The 22,498-nt window shown below is 37.7% G+C and overlaps 1 protein-coding gene across 1 annotated transcript; it reads right to left on the bottom strand.

Annotated features, from left to right (window-relative positions):
* Positions 1–942: 942 nt before the first annotated feature.
* Positions 943–20,073, bottom strand: LOC121314960 (phosphatidylserine synthase 1-like). Its single transcript, XM_041248760.1, has 13 exons — positions 19,859–20,073; positions 17,884–17,975; positions 17,755–17,799; positions 17,133–17,257; positions 16,427–16,585; positions 12,915–13,066; positions 12,295–12,436; positions 7,913–8,025; positions 7,224–7,289; positions 6,461–6,560; positions 6,109–6,177; positions 5,601–5,667; positions 943–4,386 (listed from the first exon to the last, which is right to left on the bottom strand). The coding sequence occupies exons 1-13, from the start codon at positions 20,035–20,037 to the stop codon at positions 4,280–4,282; spliced, it is 1,416 nt and encodes a 471-aa protein (XP_041104694.1). The 5' UTR covers positions 20,038–20,073; the 3' UTR covers positions 943–4,279.
* Between the last annotated feature and the right edge of the window lie 2,425 nt (positions 20,074–22,498).

Genomic DNA, 22,498 nt, shown 5'->3' on the forward strand with positions numbered 1-22,498 from the left:
CTAGCAGTATGACAACAGACATTATCTTGCATCAGATTGCCCCAGCAGATGGTCTTGCTATAGGGTCCAAGACTGTGTGTGTGTGTCGTAAAGCTGTAAATCCACCTGGAAGCACGTTAAGATCTGTGAAAACCCCAATGCAGATACCTCAATTGAGGCGCTGTAGCTAAATATATATAAATGTATAAAATGCATCTCAGAAGAATACATAAAAGATCTTCCTAACGAATACATTACAAACTTTTTGGGTTGTATATATGCAGTGTTATTTATGCCTGTGACAGGGGGGACCCTATTGCTGATTCTTGTGCAGATGTGTGTAGCTGGGACGCCTAACAGGAGATGTGTTGCTAGGCAACCAATTGAGCAGTTAGGCTCGCCCGGCACTGAGCTGATGTCCAGATTGGCTAGGGGGTGTGCCTGTGGAGCCTGCGCACAGCACAAAAAGCGTCTGTGTCACAGATCAAGGCAATTGCACCGCCATGGCTACAGAGATGGGTGCCTTGTTTACATCAAGGAGAGACTCGTCTCCGCAGGACAACTACTGTGGAACCCTTCAACTGCATGATGATGCCTGTGAAGGCGCTGCCCAGCCAGGACTGTCTGAAATATCTGGAATCGCCGGGAGGTCGGGACTTCGGGAACAACAGCAGTAGGTTAGTTTAGGGGATGTTGATCCCAAGCAGTATAGAGAGAGGGTAAGGTAGTGTAGCAGGTTCAGGAGCAGGACGTCTCTTTTAATGAGGCTAGCGCTCACCTTGTGTGGCAAACTTCTATTTTTAGCTTTGTTTTGTTTTGTTTTCTTTATTAGATCTGACACTAGGGATACCATTGCTGGTTTTAGGATTGTGTGAGTAAGGTAGAGAAGGACTAGGGCATTTTGGTGCCAGTCAGAAACATTTAAAAACCTGCTGTCAAAATACCCATGATCAAGGTTGCGTTTTTAACTATTTTATTTGAGCTGGATACATATTAATACATGATCTGGGCACTTTATCAGCAAGCATTAATAGTGCAAGTAAATAAATAAAAATGCTACAGTAAACAGATGAATAAAATAATTGCAATATGTACAAAACTGTCAATAGAACAAATGTGGATAGGGTTATTTTTGTAGGTTTATTTCAAATTCATTCATTTTCTAGTATCACAAACTTTCCTGAGAGAAGACAGTCACAGTTATACTGTATACATAAAGCTTCACTTAATGTTACAGACAGTTATTCACTACACGGCATGTGCATTAGTTTACATACAGCTACCTGTATTACAACATGCAGGTTTTTTTTTTTCTGAATTCAGCACACAACATACAAATACATTTAGGAGTGGTTCTATTCGAAACTAAACAATAGCAAATACTGTTCCTTGGGCTCAATAAATTCACCCTTTACAGACTGGATGTTAACATTTAAAACTGTTTTTCACACAACTGTCACCATCAAATGTATCCACTAGCAACAGTTTTATGTGCACAGATGGATTATAGCTTGTACATGTTTTCCATACCCTTACATCAGCTGCATCTCCAAAGTTTATAAGAGCTTAAGAGTGTACCCAGACAATACTGCATGGATACATTTTCAGATTATCACAATCTTTTACTTACTGTAAAAGTACCTTATGAACAACCAGATCCTGTCTAAAAACTATCGACTAACCTCTTCCAAATACTGCAAAGGAAATTAGAATACAAAACCATAAATCATTGGCACAGACCCAGTACAATGTTACTGTTTTGATAAGGAAACTGGAGTGTAGACATGACAGGGTCATTCCATCAATAATTTGTCTGTTTTTTTTTTACACATTCAGTTTCTGATCAACACATTTTCTAACTTTTCTGAGTTAATTTTTACATAAAGTATATCATACTGACTTAAGTCTTTCTCGAAGTAACACACAGAAGATAAAATGGAGTGGACTTTGGACATAAGTTTTATTTTTTTACAAATACACACTGGACGTCACAAAACAATTACAGCCACACAACTTTTGCATATAGGGTAGGAACAGTATGTTTTCAATATTTTACAGATCATGCGAAGAACCAGTGGAACTGCATCTATTAACTGCAATGGTGATTTAATATACAGGACTGAGATCCCAGCTGCAGCTCTAAAGATGTACACAGCTATGGCCTATGGACAGGATAGCTGGTTTCATGGACAGGGTGGGGGGTGCCAGTTACTGTTGAGGAAAGCAACCTTACAATCTGACCCATACCAAACTGTAGGGTTCTTTAAGTATATAGTCCCACCAAGTTCTGCCTTAAACTCATATGGAAAAGTGTCTCTCGATGAATCATTTAAATTTGAACTCCCTTATAATTTTTTTTTTTTTTTAAATCCAGTTGACTGTTTCAAAGCTTTTGTTTAATGAATTATGTATGGGGGGTGGGGGACGGCAGTGGACGACTAAATCTTATTCAGTGCTCCCGTTCTACAAAATCATAGAGAGCACTATATATTTATTTTAGATCCCCCTCAAAAGAAATGTTACGCACATTATAAAGATTACAAAAAAAGCAGTGAAAACTTAAACCTGACGGTTTCTTTGGAAACAGAAATACAAATAGGTATTTTAATTTTTAGGTGAACTTCATACTATTGCCTATTTACAATATGTCTTTCTTTTAATACATTTCTAAATAATTAGTGTAATACACACAATCTTATTTCACGTGATTCCTCAGGCAAACTATGTCTAATTTAGGTAATTGGGAGTATTTGTGCCTGCAAAACATCCCCTACAATGTTTATAAGCTTTTGTTTGATAACAGTAGTTTTGACTCCCAAACTCAGCTAAAGCTGGTTAGATCATCAGTTTTTCAGCAGGAGTTATTTTAAACGGATGTTGTTTTTGCTTCACTTGATACTTCAACATGTTTCTTATTTTACAAAATGGAGTGAAAACAAAACTATTTATGTAGGACAACACTCCAGAGAGGTAGGCCTTACACTTGAGCACATAACAAAGTAACAGCATTTACAATTAGATCCCCACAGGTCAGCATACTTTCCATATGGGTACCGTGAAGGTAATGGCGATCTGAAAATAGCATAGGAAGCATTCAGCAATTATTGTTCTAAACCCACAATTTGTATGTGGCAATGGAGTGTCTTTACCTTTAAGCTATATATTATCTTACATAATTTAAGCTAAATAACTTGCACTAAATCGCCTACCTGGGTAGGTTTAGTTTGTGCACAATATTTTTAATGGCTCTCTCAAAAGTAAACAGTTCTCTGATGATATGCATGTTAAAAGACGTATGCCTTGGAGTGCTTATAATAAAACCATACAGTTAATAAATCAAAAACTGAACTATATATTACTGTATTATATCCAACACAGTGGATATAAATAGATTGTTGTAGATATACCTAGATCCCTCTTTTTTGTTGATATACCAGTTTTCATTTGCACGGAATAGCATAGTTAGACAGTCTTAGTGAAGTTTTTTTTTTTTTTTAATATAGTAACTGGTGCTAGTAAGTCCTGGAGTGAGGGTTGATTTCATGAAACCAGCCATTTTCCCTGTTTTAGATTAGCCAATCGAAGAGGGTTTATTCATTCAGGGGGTTAAACCAATATAATGGAATGTCTAATGGAATCTAGAATAAACATCTGAAGAAGAAAATGGAGCTGGGAAGACATCCATCTTACAGCAGATTAAGAACTGGCATTGCAAGCAACATCAGAAAAATCTCATCTCAGTGAATCAAGTTCAAGGAAAACAGGACACATCTGTCTGTACACAAAGCTATCATTTTAAAGCAACAGGCAAGTTAGAAAGTGAAAAAAAAGTGTGTGCTTTATTATGATTTATCTAGCGAGAGTAAACAAATTAAACCAGCTCAGTCACAGGTGTGTCAGAGCAGCTGCTTGATCAAAACATTCTGCCTATAAAACATCAACACATCACCTCTCAATTTATAAAAGCGCCTCTGCTGCTTAAAAACAAACAAACAAACCAAAACACGCACGCACACACACTTTTGATATTGATTCCCAATAATTAGGTTGGTCACAGGCAACCGAAAACACTACAACAGACCTACAAGTGGTGAGGTTAAGAGTAAGCGATGATCTGAAATTGATTGAAGATTCCAGCCTTTAGCTTCTGTTGCTTTTCTTTTCTTTTTTTTTTTTTTTAAAATCAAGTCTGATTTCCACGTGCACCCTGCTAACTGTATTCCATCAACGTGTTCCAAGCCCTTTTCAGCTCTATTCTACGTCTAGGCACAGTCCGGCATTCTCTTCACATTGTGTCCTCTTACTTCTTGCCACTCACTCCATTGGTTGATTTGGCCTTGGAAGATCCTTTTCTCCGTCTTGATGTGCTGTGCTCAGTGGAGTGTGAAGCAATTACCGAGTCGCGTTCTACAGACATCAAAAGTACATTATAAATCATGTGTGAGGAATCAACCAAAAATCACCCTTAAGGATTTTGTCAAAAATCCAGTACATTTCATCTTGTGTACAGGGGTCACCCTGTGCATGGAATGTACAGAACAGTAAGTTTAAACAAACCACACTATGTTTATTTGTAGTCACCAAGTACAATTTCTGTGATTTGTAATGAAATCATGTGTAGAGTTGCTGTTATTATAACAGATTATTTGTACAGTTTCTGCATCCCTCTCATCTCACCTGGCCAGGATGACATCATATCCAACGAGACACCCTCTCATCTCACCTGCCCAGGATGACATCATATCCAACGAGACACCCTCTCATCTCACCTGCCCAGGATGACATCATATCCAACGAGACACCCTCTCATCTCACCTGCCCAGGATGACATCATATCCAACGAGACATCCTGCCCACACCTACTTAATGTCCGACTATCAAGTTTAGTTTTTATACCAAAATGAAAGCCTTCTTTGTGCTGTACTTGATCAGAAATCAGGGATGACTGTTCAGTTGAGCCTCAGCTGCATGGACCCAGCTCGTTTGCCACTGCGTCACTCTGAATGTCAAACAGGTTACTACCAGCAGCAGTAAAGTGTGAGGAATTGAAGCAAAAATCTCTTAATTATTCCGATAGTCATTTAAATAAACATGCTTCAAATGGGTAAGAGGAAACTTGAAATAAATAGGTTTTCTTTAGAATAGAAAAAGGTACATTATCATATTGTCATTGAATGCTTTGTTTCTTTGCTTTTTTCTAAAAAAGAAAAATAAATACAAAATACGGACCGATTTGATTTATGTACACCCCAGTCGCTGTAAGCACTTCAGCCTTTTGATTTTTTAATGGATCCATGGTAGACTGACAAAATATTTAGAAAACCTATATAAAAACATCAAAATGTTTATGATGTGTTTGTGATATATGGATGCCATGGAAGTGTTATAGAGTTTAAAAAAATAAAATTACCCCCCCCCCCCAATGTACTCCTTAAAAAAAAAGAAGAGGTATTGGTCCTATTATTGATTAAGTTCAAAAGAACCTGCTGTAGCCTAGACCTTTATTAGGTTCCCTAACAACAGTCTAAAAAAGTTTAATACATACTAAACTTTCTCACCAAAGCCTAAAATAGTGTGTTCATTCCCAGTGCAATATATGCTGCTTGGTTTGTGAAACATACCTTTTAAATTCTCATACTGGAAACATGGTGAATCAAGGTAGCTACTGTCTTCACTCTCAGAATATGTCTGTAAAAGAAAATGGGAATGTAAGTCTTTATTGATATTTCAAAACGTTCAAATATAATTCTCTTCAGCACATCAAAAGCACATCTGTTACAGAAACATATGGCTAGATTCTCAAATTTATTTACTCTAAACCACCAGAGGGATGGAATCAGCCCAAGAAAATTGTGCCAACAACAACAACTTGGAGTAAAGTTTTGAGAATCAAGCCCATAATCCTTCATAGGGGTGCAGGTACTTATTTTCAGAATAATTCCCTTATTTTAGAGATAAAAAAACATCTTCTAGGGAATAACTTGGAAAATCTCAGTCTCTGCACATGCCTTCTCTTTAACCATGATGTGTGTTTCCACTACAAATCTGTTTTCCAACATCTCTGAACATCCCACTTAATTAAACTTAGTTTGAAGTCATAATCATTGAGAAACTAGTCTTTTCACTTACCTGTGGCCTCTGTCCAGTGTATTCTGCGTACCAAACCATCACATACAAACAGAGGAAAGTAATCAAAGCCTGGAAAAAAAAGAAGCAAACCAATTAAAGAAATATGTATGTTAATTATCATCCTAACAACGGCTTAAAACAATAAAACACTAAGCAAAAAGCGTGTGATTAATGCTTGTTTTGTTACTTATTTGGTGCTTTAGAAGCTGTAGAAGAATGTCAAATATTATCCTAGGGTTGAGACAAACATCTGCACATCTGAATGGTTCACAGCAACTATAAATCTTTTCTTATGCATTTATTCATAATCAAATTTCTTTTTTTTTTTAAATAAGAAGAAAGCACGACTTACCACGCACAGAAGCCAAAGGATTACGTAAAGGACCTGAGTTTTGGAGAACAGATCTTGCCCAAATTTAATGCAGATAAGAGCTTCCAAGAATGCAATGGCACTGTAGAAGGTGAAGGACATTAAGTGAATACAAATGACGATAGACAACGGGAAACTAAAATCCCTGCATTTGTAACTTGTTTCAACAACATTATATCAAACAGCAAACTAGCCCATTAAATGCCCTTAAGTACAGTAGTAAAGTAAATAAAGCTAGTGTACAAATCAGTACGGCAGCTGAAAATCTTCATTTATACAAAAGGAAGCTCAGACAGCCAAGCTTGCACTCTGGAATTGAAATCCTTAAGAGATTATGTTCACAGGCTCAGAATTTATTTTTTCACTAAAATTCCTGGCTGTCTGAGAACATTAGGACTTTAACGCTTACATTTTATACAGTACTTAGCAAGCGGTGTCAATTTAAATATGCATAGGTCACCAGTCCTTTCTTTTTCACCCAATCTTTATTCTGCCAGCGTTTGTTATGAGAGAGCCGTTGAGTTTTTATTGGGACAGAGCTGGCAATAATATCTAAAGGGGTTTAACTTGATGTGTGCAAACTCTGAATACATTTTGTTGCCAAGCAGAAAAGATACATCTATAAATTTGTTTCAATCTAGTGCCCTATAATACAAAGTGACTGTGTAACAAAGTCTGCTGTTATAAAATGCCGAAATGAATACATTACAAGGTTTAAAAGGGCTGTACAATACTATACACTTACCCAAACACCCAGCACTGAGTTCCTACTCTTTTACACTGTGTATCAGTGAGATAGGCATAATACTGCCTGAAATGAAAAATAAAACAGTTGTCATTTACATAGGCCAACCTAAAACATGGTTCTATTTAATTAAAATTATTTGATTTGTGTTGTATACCAAATTTTTTTCATTTTTTGATAGAAAATGATAGCAAGAGAATATTCTTGTAACTGTTCTTAGTCGTGATCTTTTTTTACAAGCTTACAAGGCATCAATGTTTAATATGAGGATTCAAATGACAAATGCTAAATGACAAATACAGTAGCTTGTATTTAGACATTAAATCTTGTAATATACAAATATCAAGACTGAGCTTTTTAATAGTGTATACAATTAGTATAGTTACCTTTGATAGATGAATATGGTACTGTTTTAAACATACAATTATATAAAACCCATATGATTGGCAACATTGCTTTGAACAATTAAGAGCATTTTAAATACTTTTGATCCCGTTATAATATTATTAGAAACATATTTAGTTCTGAAGTATTAATATAAACACATAGGTTGTCTAATCATTACAATATTTAAACAGTAGGTTATATATGTGGATCCCATGATTAAGGATTATTTCAAACACATTAAAATAGAGTGATAGGTCTGCAGTGCAATTTAAACAGCAAAATGATTCACAAGTATATCTTACCGTACAGTGGGGGCTGTAATGATGCCAATGAACAGAATTCTGCACCAGCTCAGTGCGTGACAGGCTTGGAACACTAAAATATGTTTCAGGAAAAATGTATTCAACTCTGTGAGCTGAAAAATAAGCAAAATTGATGTGTAAGAAACATATTACTCCGTAAGTCATCGAAAAAACAAAATCTATATATTCTTTTTTATAATTATTATATTCCACAAGGTGTTCTGTTGAAGGTTAAGCTTTGAGATGACTCAGTATTCAAATCTTGGAACCAGAATGGAACCAGTGAGGTAACCAGTGGAGTACCACAGGGATCAGTATTAGGTTCTCTGCTATTCCTAATCTACATTAATGATTTAGATTCTGGTATAGAAAGCAAACTTGCTAAATTTGCAGACGACACAAAAATAGGAGGAGTGGCAAACACTGTTGCAGCAGCAGAGGTCATTCAAAATGATCTAGACAAGATTCAGAACTGGGCAGACACATGGCAAATGACATTTAATAGAGAAAAGTGTAAGGTATTGCATGCAGGAAATAAAAATGTGCATTATAAATATCATATGGGAGATACTGAAATTAAAGAAGGACTCTGTGAAAAAGACCTAGAAGTTTTTGTTGACTCAATGTCTTCATCTAGACATTGTGGGGAAGCTATAAAAAAGGCTAACAAGATGCTCAGATACATTGTGAAAAGTGTTGAATTTAAATCAAGGAAAGTAATGTTAAAACTGTACAGTGCATTAGTAAGACCTCATCTGGAATATTGTGTTCAGTTCTGCTCACCTCGCTACAAAAAGGATATTGCTGCTCTAGAAAGTGCAAAGAAGAGCGACCAGAATTATTCCTGGTTTAAAGGCATGTCATATGCAGACAGGCTAAAAGAACTGAATCTATTCAGTCTTGAACAAAGATGACTACGCGGCAACCTAATTCAAGCATTCAAAATTCTAAAAGGTATTGACAATGTCGACCCAAGGCACTTTTTTACACAGAGAATCGTGAGGGTCTGGAATCAACTCCCCAGTGATGTTGTTGAAGCTTCACCCTGGGATCCTTCAAGAAGCTGCTTGATGAGATTCTGGGATCAATAAGCTACTAACAACCAAATGAGCAAGATGGGCCGAATAGCCTCCTCTCATTTGTAAACTTTCTTATGTTCTTAAATACGTCTACTTTTAAAAGGTAGAATCGACTCAGATATTACGGCTGAAATCAGACTGTGATTACCTTTTATTTTAACTGTTATTGGTAAATATCAGCACCAAACAGTGTTATTTAATTTTCAAGCAAATTTTAAATGTGTAAAAAAAAAAAAAAAAAATTAAAAGCTATTTGAATTACCTGCATATTTTAAAGAAGCGTTTTAACAGGCAATACTATAGAAATAACTATATGCTCTTAAATGGACTTTACTCCTATAAGCAAATTTATTATTTTCTTTACTATAAATGTAACTCCTCTTAGACAAATTCACTCTTAAACGTAATTATTTACTGCATTCCTTATTTTGTTTTTATTTGAAATTGATCAGATTTTCTACTGCTTTTACACAAGCGGCCACTGAATTTCCAGGCTTAGCTTGTAGAAGGTATTTCGAGATGCGATTAAATTTGTTGAGCTGCTGTGCTGACCCGTGAAACAATAACAGCGAGGCTGGAAATACTTAAAGAAAATCGTGCTGCAGCTGTTCATGGAAAACTTTCAAAAGGGAGAAAACGTTGCAATTACCACAGATTCCTGGACTCCATTCCCCAATCTTTCCACATTAAATTGTTCTGTATGATTTTTGGACCAAATGGCTCTTATAATTTTTGTTTGTATCTTGGCACTACTGCACTAAAGTAGTATCTCACCCCTACTACCAAGAAACTTTTAATGCAAGGCTTTTTTTTTTATTTAAATGAACCTTTAAACTATTCTAAAAATATTATACTATCCGAAAATGTGTTGAATATGTATATAGTTCTATCTCCACTGACAACTTGAATTACAACCACTGTTTAAAGAAAACATTTCAATGCATACTTTAGTGGATACATTTTTTAATTTTAATTATTATTTTTTTACTTTGTAGTTAAGTCTTTGCGATGTTAAAATGTTATTTGTTTATTTAGGGTTTCTTTACTTAGAAAATACTAACAGGGCTGTCAGTATCAGAATGTAATATAAAGTGTGTGTGTGTGTAGATATGGTTTAAACACAGACACCTGCATAGCATTTAAACGTTCATAAAAACATACCAAAATGCACATTCCTAGGAGGTAGGTGAATTCAGTAAGCATGTACCCTGTTATGTTCTAGTATATTACCTATTATTCATTTATTTTAATTGATAAACTAATATCTATTGGTACATAGTATTGGTTTGTTATAGATATAAAGATCAACGGTCCAATTACATTCACTTAAGGGTGAAAGTTTAAGGAAAAAAAATGTATGCATTTGTAACAGGGAGAGATCTGTGCTGACTCTGCTGGCATGTTCACGGGCTGCAGGAAGAGGGCGGCAGTCGCCCAACAACCGCCTGTGAGTCATGGCAGTGACACGGGGAGGTGGGAAAGTGGGTGTGTGGACTTTCCCCCTCTCTGAATGGCTGAGAGGTGGGTCTTAGGTGATTGTTGGTCCTATAAAATAACGCTCTGTTGTTTCCTCAGGTCTGCCCACTTAGACGCGCTAAGAGTGCGGAAGCTTTGATTCGGGACCGGGAATCAGCCGGGAGAAAAATAAAGATTCACAGCGAGAGAGAGAGAGAGAGCGGGGAATCCTTGGGCAGACCCCGGCGTATTGTAAAAGAGCAGGCTAGATAGCCGATAGAATAGGATGATGATCTGGGTCGTGCGGGTAGCGGCGACCGGGATAACGCTGCCGAGTGCGGCACCTTTTATTTGTAGTTTTATTACTGTTTTATTTTCCCTTGTTCTTTTCTCCTTCTGTTTTCATTATTATTTCTTTGAGCACCTGCGAGTGCACTTGCTGTTAACATACCATCTGTGGTATTTCCGTGGTGCTGTCTATCATCGTTGATAGGCAGCCCACGGTCAACAGTGCCCTCTGCCGGAAAAAAGCAAGAACTGTTTGAAAATAAAACTGGGCACCTGTGTGGTGTTTTCAAGTACACCTGTCTGTCTCCTAGTCAGTGAATTACCCACACCCCTTCCACAGCATTTAACAGTGGACATGGAGCACAATGATAAACAGCTGTTAACTGCAATGCCTTTTCAATCTGTCTTGTTGGACACTGTCACAAAGACGGCTGCAGTGGGTGACGTCAGACCAGAAACAGGAAATAAACGACAGAGAGGTGGACTTTGGTGGAGCTGAGCAAATGGTCTCACTCAGCATTTAATGGATGAACAGACAGCAAATAAAAGGTTTATAACAAACAAAAACACAGGACACTGCACTCGTCGCCAAAACAAAAAGACAAACAAAACAGACTATACAGCCAAACATGGTGAGCAGATATTTAACTACTATTCTTGTTATTACCACAATTATTACCTCCATTCTCCACTCACCGAACACACAACCCCGAATGAGTGAAAACATGCAGCTTTTATGCAGCTGTACCGAGACTCGATTGCTAATCAATCATTCAATTGGAGTCGCGGTACAACTGCACATGAATTAATAAAAGTGCCATTCCCCGTGCTCACATATTATTACGTTTTACTTGCAAGTGAAGTGCTGTGCAATCCTCGTGCCTAAATACAAATATACATTTTAAACACTCGTGTTACACAGACCCATTTATATCCCATGTACCAATGACTATACACCAACATTAACACACAATACAAAATACACACAGGGGCGGGCACGTTGCCACAGACACACATCACTGGTTTCACACTCCCCGACTTGCACTAATCTTGGACTACCTCACGTGAAGAGAGAGAAGGAAGTCCTTTTTATTAGTGCTCATCGGGGTCTGGGTAAACAGCGATACACTTGTCCAAAAAAGACAGGCCTTTCTGTTTTTCTTAAAATTGAAAATTTTCATTTACCAATGCAGGAAACTTGCAGGAGTCAATACTGGTTTTCAAATATTTCTTGTTGCCATAATTTATAACTTCCATAACAAAAGTATTATTACCAATATATTTTACAAAACATTCCAATTCACAGAAGGCTACAAGACGAATACCAAGTATTAAGGGATCATAAAACTGATACTGTTTGTCGAAACTTGTTACTCACGGTTAACATTTACATAAAGGTAAAATGTGAGGACATTGGTTCTTTAAAAGTAAGAAATGCATTTAAATAATAAAAATGTTCAGTATGAGAAAACAAAAAGACCCCCTTATTAAAGTCAGAGCTTAGAAACTTTTTTTTTTTGCTATAGTGTACCACTTGCATATTTCTAATTCTGAATTTACCTGCCAGATTATCATGAAGAGGTAGATTCCTGCCACCCGCTGAAAAGATGACTTAGGGTCAAACCAGCGCACATAGGTCCAGCTGGCTGGAGTGAACTGTAACACGGCTCTCTTGATCTTGCCTGTGGTGGAGTGAATATCTCTGAAATTTAAGAAATAAAAAGGCAACTATAATAATACTATAATTAACACCCTAATCCATCAGTATACACCAGCAGTGTTTCAACTTCTGCTACAATTCCGATTTCTACTTTTGTTATTGTTTTTGTCTTGAAAACATTTAAAACAGGCAATCCAATTTGGTTCCTATTGGCATAACAGAGCTGTGGACAGGAGGTTAAAAAGATAGAAAATCAGGAAAATGGAAGTAAATTCTGAAGATCATGTTCTGCTTTTCTATATTTTAGGAGCTTAACGTGATTTGATGAATACAACTGGCTAAAACACTACTGAATGCAGAGGTGCTGGAACTAGGGGTGCTGATAGCACCCCTGGCTTTGCATTGGTCCATCATATGCAGAGGTTACAGTTTTGTTCAATTGCTTTCAGCACCCCCACTTTAAAAATTGTTCCAGTGCCATTGACTGAATGGCAAATTTATATTGCGTAGCAGGACCTACTTGATGCTTGCCCAGTGGTAAGTCCTTATCTCCAAGAAGCGGCACACAGTCATTCCAAGCCAGATCCCACCCCCGTTGCAAAGAAGAATGTCCAGAATAACTTGATCCCACCAACATTCCGCAAAGTTAGGCAACAAGTGCATGAAGAAAAGCTAGGAGGGAGAAAAAACAACACCATGGCTAAAAAAATAAACAAAATGTACCAGCGTATCCTTGGGTTTAATTATATTGAATAAATAAATAAATAAATAAACCCATAACCTTTACAGTCCATGTCAATGTGCTTTTACAAGTGTTTATGAGCTTGCCCATCATAGACATCTGGAACATAGGCTAGAGCAGCCAACGTGTCTATATTAGTAAACGCCAACACCATCTAGTGCACAGCTCTGGATTGGCACCAGTACAAAAGGAAACTTGATCCAGTTGTAGCTGATAGACGGTGCTAGCCCTTATTTCTGTAAGGACACCTTGGCAGATCTAGCCTGTGTTCCATGTCTATGGATTGCAACTAGAATTGTAGAGCACCTCAACTTTAGCAAAAAAATAAATAAAACCATCACAATACTTGAGTAGTGAACTGAAAATTATTGTACATTTTAAAGAGGTAAGGGGCAGTAAAAAAACACAAGAAAATGTAATATAAGTTATTTACTCTAATATTAATACTATGCTTTCAGAGCTTTTGCATCACAGAACATGCCAGATTCAGTAAAACAGACACATAGGTCACTAGTTTTTAAATCAGATCCGGTAACAGACTTTCAATTTTCTTTTTGCCAAATTGCTTTGCATTTGATTGTTCTGTGACTTGTAACCTTTGGTGCTTCTGCAAAGGTGATTTACATGAAAAGTACCAAACCATCTAGGGTGCTCTTGAAAAATACATCATGCAGCTGAAGGAGATTTGTTTTGGTGTTTGTGGTTTCAATGAAAATAACTCCAAGACGGAACAGATCTGTTACATTAGTTTCTAGCTGTAAAGACTCATGTAGTAGTCAATCTATGACCAGATTATGGTTTTGTCTCTCCAATGAGACCCAAATATCAGCCAATTCATCAGCATGGGTTGATGGGTCCTGCACAGTTTGTGGCACATGACAATACATAAGAAATGTCAGGAACACATATCCTCCACAAAAACATTAAACCACAACTTGTCAATCAAGGAATAATTTAGGTAGCAGTATGAGACATGATAGGTTTTCCTGTTAACTGCAAAAGGTATGTGGTGTCTAATTAGCTCACATTCAAATGGTCACTAAAATCTATTTGCAGAGAATGTTGAAAAACTACAGTTTAATCAAATTAAGGCAAGCTGTTCCAAAGATACACCTCTTCAGCCAATTAGTAGCCACACCCATAAAAAAGGAAAGGAAAGTTAAAAAAAAAAAAAACACACATTTACCATTTTAAGTGCAACATTTCTCTGTATCTTTCTTTTACCAGCACTTTAGACACACTGTCAAATATTACGCACGTATTTGTATTATTTCGTTCTTTTTCTGGCTCTCATTAGCACACTGTTGTGACCTCTACATAAGCAAAGTGACAAAGTAACTTCCAAAGCATCACCCACACAACTGGTGAATCATTCACGGCAGAAAATGATCATACTCTTTGCAAACACAAAAGCTGCAGCGCGTCGCAGCCTGAGCCTCAGATCACTCTTCTGCATTTATAACAGCTAAAGCAACACAACCAGGCCACTGACTCAACATTTTGACCTTTTTTCTCATTTGAATGGTATATACACGGGCCTGTCTGGTGGACCGACACGGTAGATTAGTTGCAGCATCTAATTAACTTTGTAGTACTTCTGTAAATTAGAATGTGCTCGGGACAATGCAACAGAGATGTCCAGAGCAGGCTTGCTTGCACCAGTTATACAGCTTGCTAAAACAAGAGATGCAAGTCCTTTACCCAAAGTTATGTAAACCAGTGGCACAGCAGGGAGTTCATTATTCAGACTAAAATGAGAGAATGCTACATGCAATTAGAAAATCCTAAAGGCAATGTAAGCAAGCTGATGTGGTCATGAGTCATCCACTAGCTCCGCTGGACCTCGCTGCATGAGCTGTACGAGACTTGTGTACATCTATTCAGCAACAATTCTGGAAAAACAGGTGACTTCTCTGTGACTTCACAAAGGGGCATTATAGTTGGTTCAGGGCAGCATTAAAGGTCACTGTGTCTCAAACAAGTACAGATTATTTATTTCATGAGCTATTATCTAACATGCACAACAACAATGACACAGACATTATTCATTTAATTGAAACAGCTCTATTTTGATTTTTCAGTTTTGCATGTAAACATTTCCAAAGGCATCTAAAGTACTGCCACTTCGTTCTAAATGTATACTTTAAAGCGATTCCATTTATTTTAAGCTGTGACCAACAGGTTCATTTTAAACACCATGAATCCTTAGAAAATAAGAAAACACATCAATCATGGAGAAGACAGAATGGAACCGACAAGGAGTCATAAAACACATACAGTACAACACATTCCCATTCAATAAACTTTAGTTTCTGCTGGTATAACAGATGTCCTAGTCTACAAGCTGTGGGCCCAGAACAGAAGAGTGTAGACAGGCTTCTACATTTACTGTGAAGCAATGTTTATAACAATTAAGGGATTAGAATACAGAAGCATTAACAGCAAAGCTAATCCATGAATATCCCATTACAATTACATTTTCATATCACATTTTATTATTACAGTGAACAGACTATGCACAAAGACACACTCAATTATAATCTGTCTCCAACTATTAAAAGTGAGTTATATGTGTATGATATTCCTTTTATAATAACCTTTATTTTTATATAGCGCCTTTCATAGTGGACCACCATCACAAAGCACTTTACAAGACACGAGACTAGGGTGTCTGAACTATGCATCAGCTGCAGACTTACAACAATATTTCACCTCAAAGAGAGAGCACAAGGAGGTGATGTGACTTGCTCAGGGTCACACAATGAGTCAGTGGCTGAGTTGAGATTTGAACCCTTTACCAAAAAGAGAAGCATCACATTACGGTAAGGTAGCATCAACATTAAAACCAAGTGAAGTCATAATCAATTGCCAAGCACAGATTCATCTGCATCAGAAAAGTGTTTTCCAAGATTCAGCCTTTAGTAACCAAGGCAATCAGGTGGCGTACTGTGAAAAACTAGCGAGGTCAGAGCTCTCATAAGTAGACCAACCAGATGGATTTCACCTAAATAGTGTCCGTACCAAGTTTTACCACAATCCCCTGGGGCACAGTGCAATCTGAGGCCACTTTTGATTGAATGCTTTCAAATGGCCAAAGTGTAAAACAACATGGCAATCAATCTGACTGAGAGAATCATAGTCTATCAAATATGTTGACAGGGGACACAGGTTTAATTTATATAAGACTTAAACTGTTAAAGCTTTGTGAATGAGGTCAATCTAAAAGCCTTAATATGGCAGCCATTTGGATTGCAAGTTGTTTGAGCGCAAGTGTAACTGCTTTGCCTTACCTCTGTCATCTCCCACGTGATACTGATTGTCCAGCAGAGACCGTAACTGCGGATCAGAAGGGCCTTCATGGACCATCCCCAGAAATGCCCGAATGCAAAGATGTCAAAATGGCTGACAATCCGCTCCCATGTGATGTCGTGGCAGTTTTCAGCATATTCCTAAACCAATACAAACAAACCCAATTACTCTGGGAAACTGCTTGGGTAACTCTTCATAATTATATAGGCACAGTTTTGACCTGCACTGTGCAAAGTCATAAATACAGTGCTCTTCCTTGATAAAAAACTGTAGTTGGAAACCACAGTTAAGAGACGGCACTATTTGTGTTCTGCCTTATAATGAGACTGCTAGTGTTAGTGCAACGGCATTATGGGACAAATGGGAGCCATGACCATATAACCTGTGCCAGAATATAAAGGGGGAGTGTGAATACATGGGGCAACCAGATCCAAAATCCCTACTGTACAACCTTTAGCACCTGCTGCATCTTAAAATAGATAAGTCTAGGTCTTGCGCAATAAGACAATGACGAAAGATAATGTACGATCAACAACATAGACAACTTTGATATGGTATGGCCTTCACCACAAATTATATTCATTTTAGTCACAGCTTTCTAGGTCATATATGCCTGACTAAGTCAGAACCCTGTCGATATCAAAATACAACACAGTAGAATTTGACTTCTTGGCTCCATTTCCTCACCATGATGTCAGCTTCACGAGTGGCATAGCGTAGGTTAGGGTCCAGCCAGTACATGACCCCCTTCACCTGCTCCCAGTTCAGAAAGAGCACAAACACCAGGAAAAGGAAGTATAGCACACTTAGACCTGCAAAAAATAACAGTCCTGCTCAGTGCTGCTCTCTTGTGGCTCTTTCAAAACACGTTTCCACACAATGCAGACAAAACCAGAGACAGGGTCAGCTGTGTATTGGAGCATGACCAAATTACATTTTTACAGACTGGTTTCATGGTGCAAATGGAAAAACACCATTACTGTTCCAGTAGAGAAATAAAAAAACAACTTGAGACTACTAACAAAACCCTCAGTTTAAGGTCTTAGCTGTTTTTAATCTAGTTTAGTACAGAATACACAAACCAACTAGCAAACTCTGAGATCCAGTTCACTCCTCCCGAGGTTGTTTCAAAATGGAGGTTTGTTAGTCAGCTTTAGAAAATGTGAAAATTCAGAAGCATGTAAAACAACTACTTGACCAATGAATAGTGGTTCAGCTTTCAAAGGTGAAAGACCTGCCACAGTGCTTTTGTACAAGGGGGTACACTACTGTTGTAAAACGCAAATATATAAATACTTTTTACACTTACCAAAAACCATGCGCCATATTGCTGGATGTGGTCTTGTAAACGGCCCTGTAAGATATTTGCAACGTTTTTGTTTGGATTTTTAAAAGTAACAGGTCAGCAGCACAACCGAACAAAGACAAATCCACTTACCATTAGGAAATGCGAGAACACTGATGATTAGAAAGAAGAAAATCACCAAGACCATGCCTACCCACAGATTGTCTTCTTGCACTGAATCATTTCTGTCAGAATACAAGAAAGGAAAATTGGCTCATACCGGAACTGACCACAAAAGAGAGACACCACTCAGTTCTGCTCCCATACTCCGATACAGCTTACGCACATGTACCTAGCGACTAATTCAGCAAGGTGATGCCATCTGTAAATTAGATCTATCAGTTTAATGAAAAAGTAGATGACCTACATACAACACCTTGTATGCACATGTAAAGTTTTATGTACCGGTACAGACATACGAATGTGGTCCCACCCCCCCCCCTGAGATTGTCATACTCTTCTGTCAAAGTACAACCAGACCGAGTTTTATGATAAAACTTTCATCACAATTGAAGTAGCGCACCCCCACACCCACCAATAAGTCACTTATATCATTCCAGTTACTTACGTCTGACCTTCAGTCACAACTAACACACATGCTGTCATAACAAACCTGCCTGTGCGTTTAATACACAACAACAACCTCTTGATTCAATTTCATTCTTTTCCATTTACACAAAATGGTCCTGTGCCTCTTTTCCTTCGGCCATTGCAATTGAGTTTATTAACACAATCTCAACTCGATATGTGGCCACTGTAAGACCACCATTGTTTCCATCAGCAGGAAAGATTTCAATCTGCTCCCGGAAATTAGCAGCAAAGATCACATGACAATGCTTTCCCTAAATCATTGTGTCAAACAAAGACATAATACAATATGTTGTTCTGTTCATACATACGTTTAGACCCCACTGAGCATCGATTTCAACTCCCAGTGGCAGAAGGAACAAAGGCATTACAAACATTCACGTTTGAATAATGGAGGGCTTGCCACGATGGATTTTGAAATACATTCCATAGAAGTAAGCAAGTTTTAACAAAACATTTTAAGATAGAGGGAGAATGGAAAGAACCCTTGACATGAATAAAGCCAAAACTATTGTTTCACAGTCTATAACACCAAGAGCTTTCTACAGAAATCTGTGACATTCTGCTAGCCATCAGTTCCCTGGATTTTAAACCACTTAACGTGGAATAGCCAACACACTGTGCATGCATGTCCAGAAAAGTCTATACTGCATAAGGGCAGCAGTCCTGTAACACCATTTACTGCTGTTTGCACCATTTTCTGAAAAACAAACTGATAATGCTGCAGAACTATTAAGAAATGTAAGGTTCATCACAAGCTTTTAATTTGAATAATTTGAACATCTTGTTTTACTTAGAACAAAAATTGTTCTAACTTAGCAGGGTACACACACAGCTTTAAATGAAAAACAGCCTGGAATACTAACCAATAATAGAGTCACGCCAAAAAACAACTACATGCTTGTTTAGGAACTCTTATGATGGCAGTACACAAAACATCATTTTGTTTGTGTTTACCTTACTACAATTAAACGATGGACTTTCCTTTAGACGAATTGTTCACATTAAATATCGACCAATACCACTGTAATCGACTGCCAGTAACAGTTATGAAGAAGAGCACCACCCATTTTCTACGTCATGTCGATCCCTCAAGACTAAACAGAAGGCATGGACTGAAAACCAATTCTGACAACCCATACAATATTACAACAGTCCGGAAGCAATCTGAAACATGACTTACAAATGAATTAGTTGGCCAGATTCTGTCTTGTTCAATTTGAATTTAATAAAACAGTAACATAAACAAATACTTTATTTAACACGGAGTCCATCGATCTTATGGCATTGGTCTGCATAACAGATGGAGGACCTCAAACGCGCTGGTTGCATACATTATGGAGGTATATAAAATATACTATGAGTTTTAATGTTGCGCATCGCCCATATTTAAACATCTGGATGACTGTACTCTTCGTCTTTGTACTGCTGATAATATCGATTTGGTCATTTGAAACACCGGAGTCACTCCATCACTTACCTAGTAAAAGCAAAGTACATGAGACTGGCTGTGGTAAAAGTGAGCAGCGTGATCGTGTGGGGTTTGTAGAAGAAATCAATGGTGATATCTTCCACTTGCTGTTCGTTAATCATACGGAAATGCATTTTGTAGTTGACATCGTCTTTGCTTAGGGTCCGGCATTCTGAGGCAGGCCCCATCTCAGCAAAAGCGGTCTGCTTCCCAGCCACTGTGCAGCCGCTGATGAATGAGCTGCAAGACCAACCAAAGTGCTCTTAAGTGGGGGGGAGGGGGGGGGCGGGACTGTGAACGACTGCGATACAGGACTAAAGGTACACAAATTCAGACAGACACAATGAAATAAGAGAAAAAATTATATATCAATGTTTTACTGTGAACTGGGCTGTTTTCAATGCCCTTGTTTATTTTGCGGACAAGGTCACTAGGCTCCCCAACATGTATGAAGATGAACTCTCCCAATATGTGTGTAGATGAACTCTTCCGCACTGAACAGAAAGGGTAAAGCTGGAGAAATGTAGAATGTTGCCATTTAAGGGGATTCACGTTTTTGCGCAGGGTGGCCTAATACTTGTTGCACAGGAAATTAATTTCGTTGTAAGAGCAATGCAGGTGTGCCAGTCAGTAAATATATATTCTGGAAAATTAAGAAAATAAACTTACATTTACAGATTATATTTTTCACAATGTAGCCACAGTGTGCCAATATAGTATTACTGGAGGTTTAATAAATGTACAAGGACAGTGCATTACAATGAATTGCATACATGACAACTGCATATTCCTGTTAACTTTAAAAAAGTGAAGCACGTTTCCTGTGAAAATGCACATGCAGTACATTCGTGTGAATTGCATATCCATGTGTCTCACAGTTGTATGCATTTCACCAGAATAAGGAACATACATTTTCAAAAGAAATGCAGCCTACTTCACAATTGTATGCAATTATATGGTATACGATTAAATGTATATGTTTCTGAAATTTACATACGCTGGTTAATTGCATAAAACTGTGCTTAATAATGATTTTTATTTTATTTTTTGTATTCACCGCGGTCCGGTTTAGAGCCGATGACCCTCGGCTCGTGTGTGTAGAATAATAATCGTCTCATTAATTGATGGGCATATTGTTTTCATCGTTATTTTATACATCACCGAAGTAAGAAAGGTGAAATATTTGTGGGAGTTTAAGTTTTACGTTTAAAATGTTAAACACTCAACACGTATACATTTTATTAAACCCCGCAAATAACTCACATTTCGTAGTACTTCGGTTGGATTAATTTGCTAACATTTTCTTTTGTTAGCTACTTGATTGATTACTTTGTAGTTTTATTTCCCCTTCCATTATTTTTATTAAAATGTTTAAATTGACCAGGTGCTTGTAAACTTTTCCCAGTTTACCACAGTTTCATGTGTATGACTATGAGTACAGAAGAAGAGCGAGAAACAGCTCTTCCGGCTCTCTCCTGTCAAGTTCAAGTTGTTTTCTATCAGCATAGATGTTGCCATGTGACTCCTCCTTGCTCACTGATTGGATACTTGTCCTTGGCGATAGCTTGCTATAGGATGCAATCCGATCGAGCCCGATTGCACGGTCCAGTAATTATTATTATTGTTATTTATTTCTTAGCAGACGCGCTTACCCAGGGTGACTTACAGTTGTATACAAAACATACATATCAAGAACTACAGTACAATTAAGAGCAAGATACAAAATACAATGACTTCAGTCCTAATAAGAGCAAATACAAAACACAGTCCGATTTGATATCGAGGCAAATCAAGAGCAGATAACAGTGTTGACAGTTACATCAGGGTTAGATACGAGTGCAGGTGAAATACAAGATACTACAGATTGGGTTAAGTGCAGGATTAAATACTGTAAAATAGGGAGCAAGATGAAGTGCATTAAAGGCAGAGTGCTGTATTGTCCAGAGGAAGTGTTGAGTTTTACAGGTGTTGTCTGTAGAGATGTGTCTTGAGGAAGCGCCGGAAAGTGGTCAGGGACTGGGCAGTCCTGACATCCGTAGGAAGGTCGTTCCACCACTGCGGGGCGAGGGTGCATTAGGAGCGGGCTCCGATAGGCAGGGGAACGTAGAGGAGGTACAGGCAGTCTTCCAGTGCAGGCGGATCGGAGAGGTCGGTGGGCGAGTACAAGAGTCATAAGTCTGAGGTAAAGAACATTTTGCATACTTTTATAGACACTAAAGGAATTTTAAAAAGACTCCTGTGAACTTAATGAGACATTCGTGTCTGCAGTAAACAAATGTTATTGACTTACAGTGGTTGCAGATGTTTTGAATAGTGTATATATATATATATATATATATATATATATATATATATATATACACACACAGTTGTAGTCAACAGTTTACATACCTCTGGCAATGTTGCCCCGCCCCTGTGTGTATTTCTGTGTTGTATGTTGCGTGTAGTGTGTTAATGTTAGGGTATTGTAGTTGGTACACGGGTTATAATATGGTTTATGCACACCGGTGTTTAAAATGCATATTTGTATTTAGGCACGAGCATTGAACAGCAATTCACGTGCAGGTAAAACTTAATAATATGCGAGCACGGGGAATTGCACTTTATTAATTCACGTGCAGTTGTACCGAGACTCAAATTGAATGATTG

This window comes from Polyodon spathula, chromosome 4 (assembly GCF_017654505.1).
Source record: "Polyodon spathula isolate WHYD16114869_AA chromosome 4, ASM1765450v1, whole genome shotgun sequence".
NCBI lineage: Eukaryota > Metazoa > Chordata > Actinopteri > Acipenseriformes > Polyodontidae > Polyodon > Polyodon spathula.

What these genes read in the sequence shown, in the direction of transcription:
- LOC121314960 (XM_041248760.1), bottom strand. Translation starts at nt 20,037, where the DNA reads ATGGGGCCTGCCTCAGAATGCCGGACCCTAAGCAAAGACGATGTCAAC. An exon ending in AATATGGCGCATGGTTTTTG is followed by an intron (nt 17,258 to 17,754) that starts GTAAGTGTAAAA and finishes TATTTTTTGCAG; the next exon opens with GTCTAAGTGTGCTATACTTC. An exon ending in CTCGTGAAGCTGACATCATG is followed by an intron (nt 16,586 to 17,132) that starts GTGAGGAAATGG and finishes GTATTGGTTTAG; the next exon opens with GAATATGCTGAAAACTGCCA.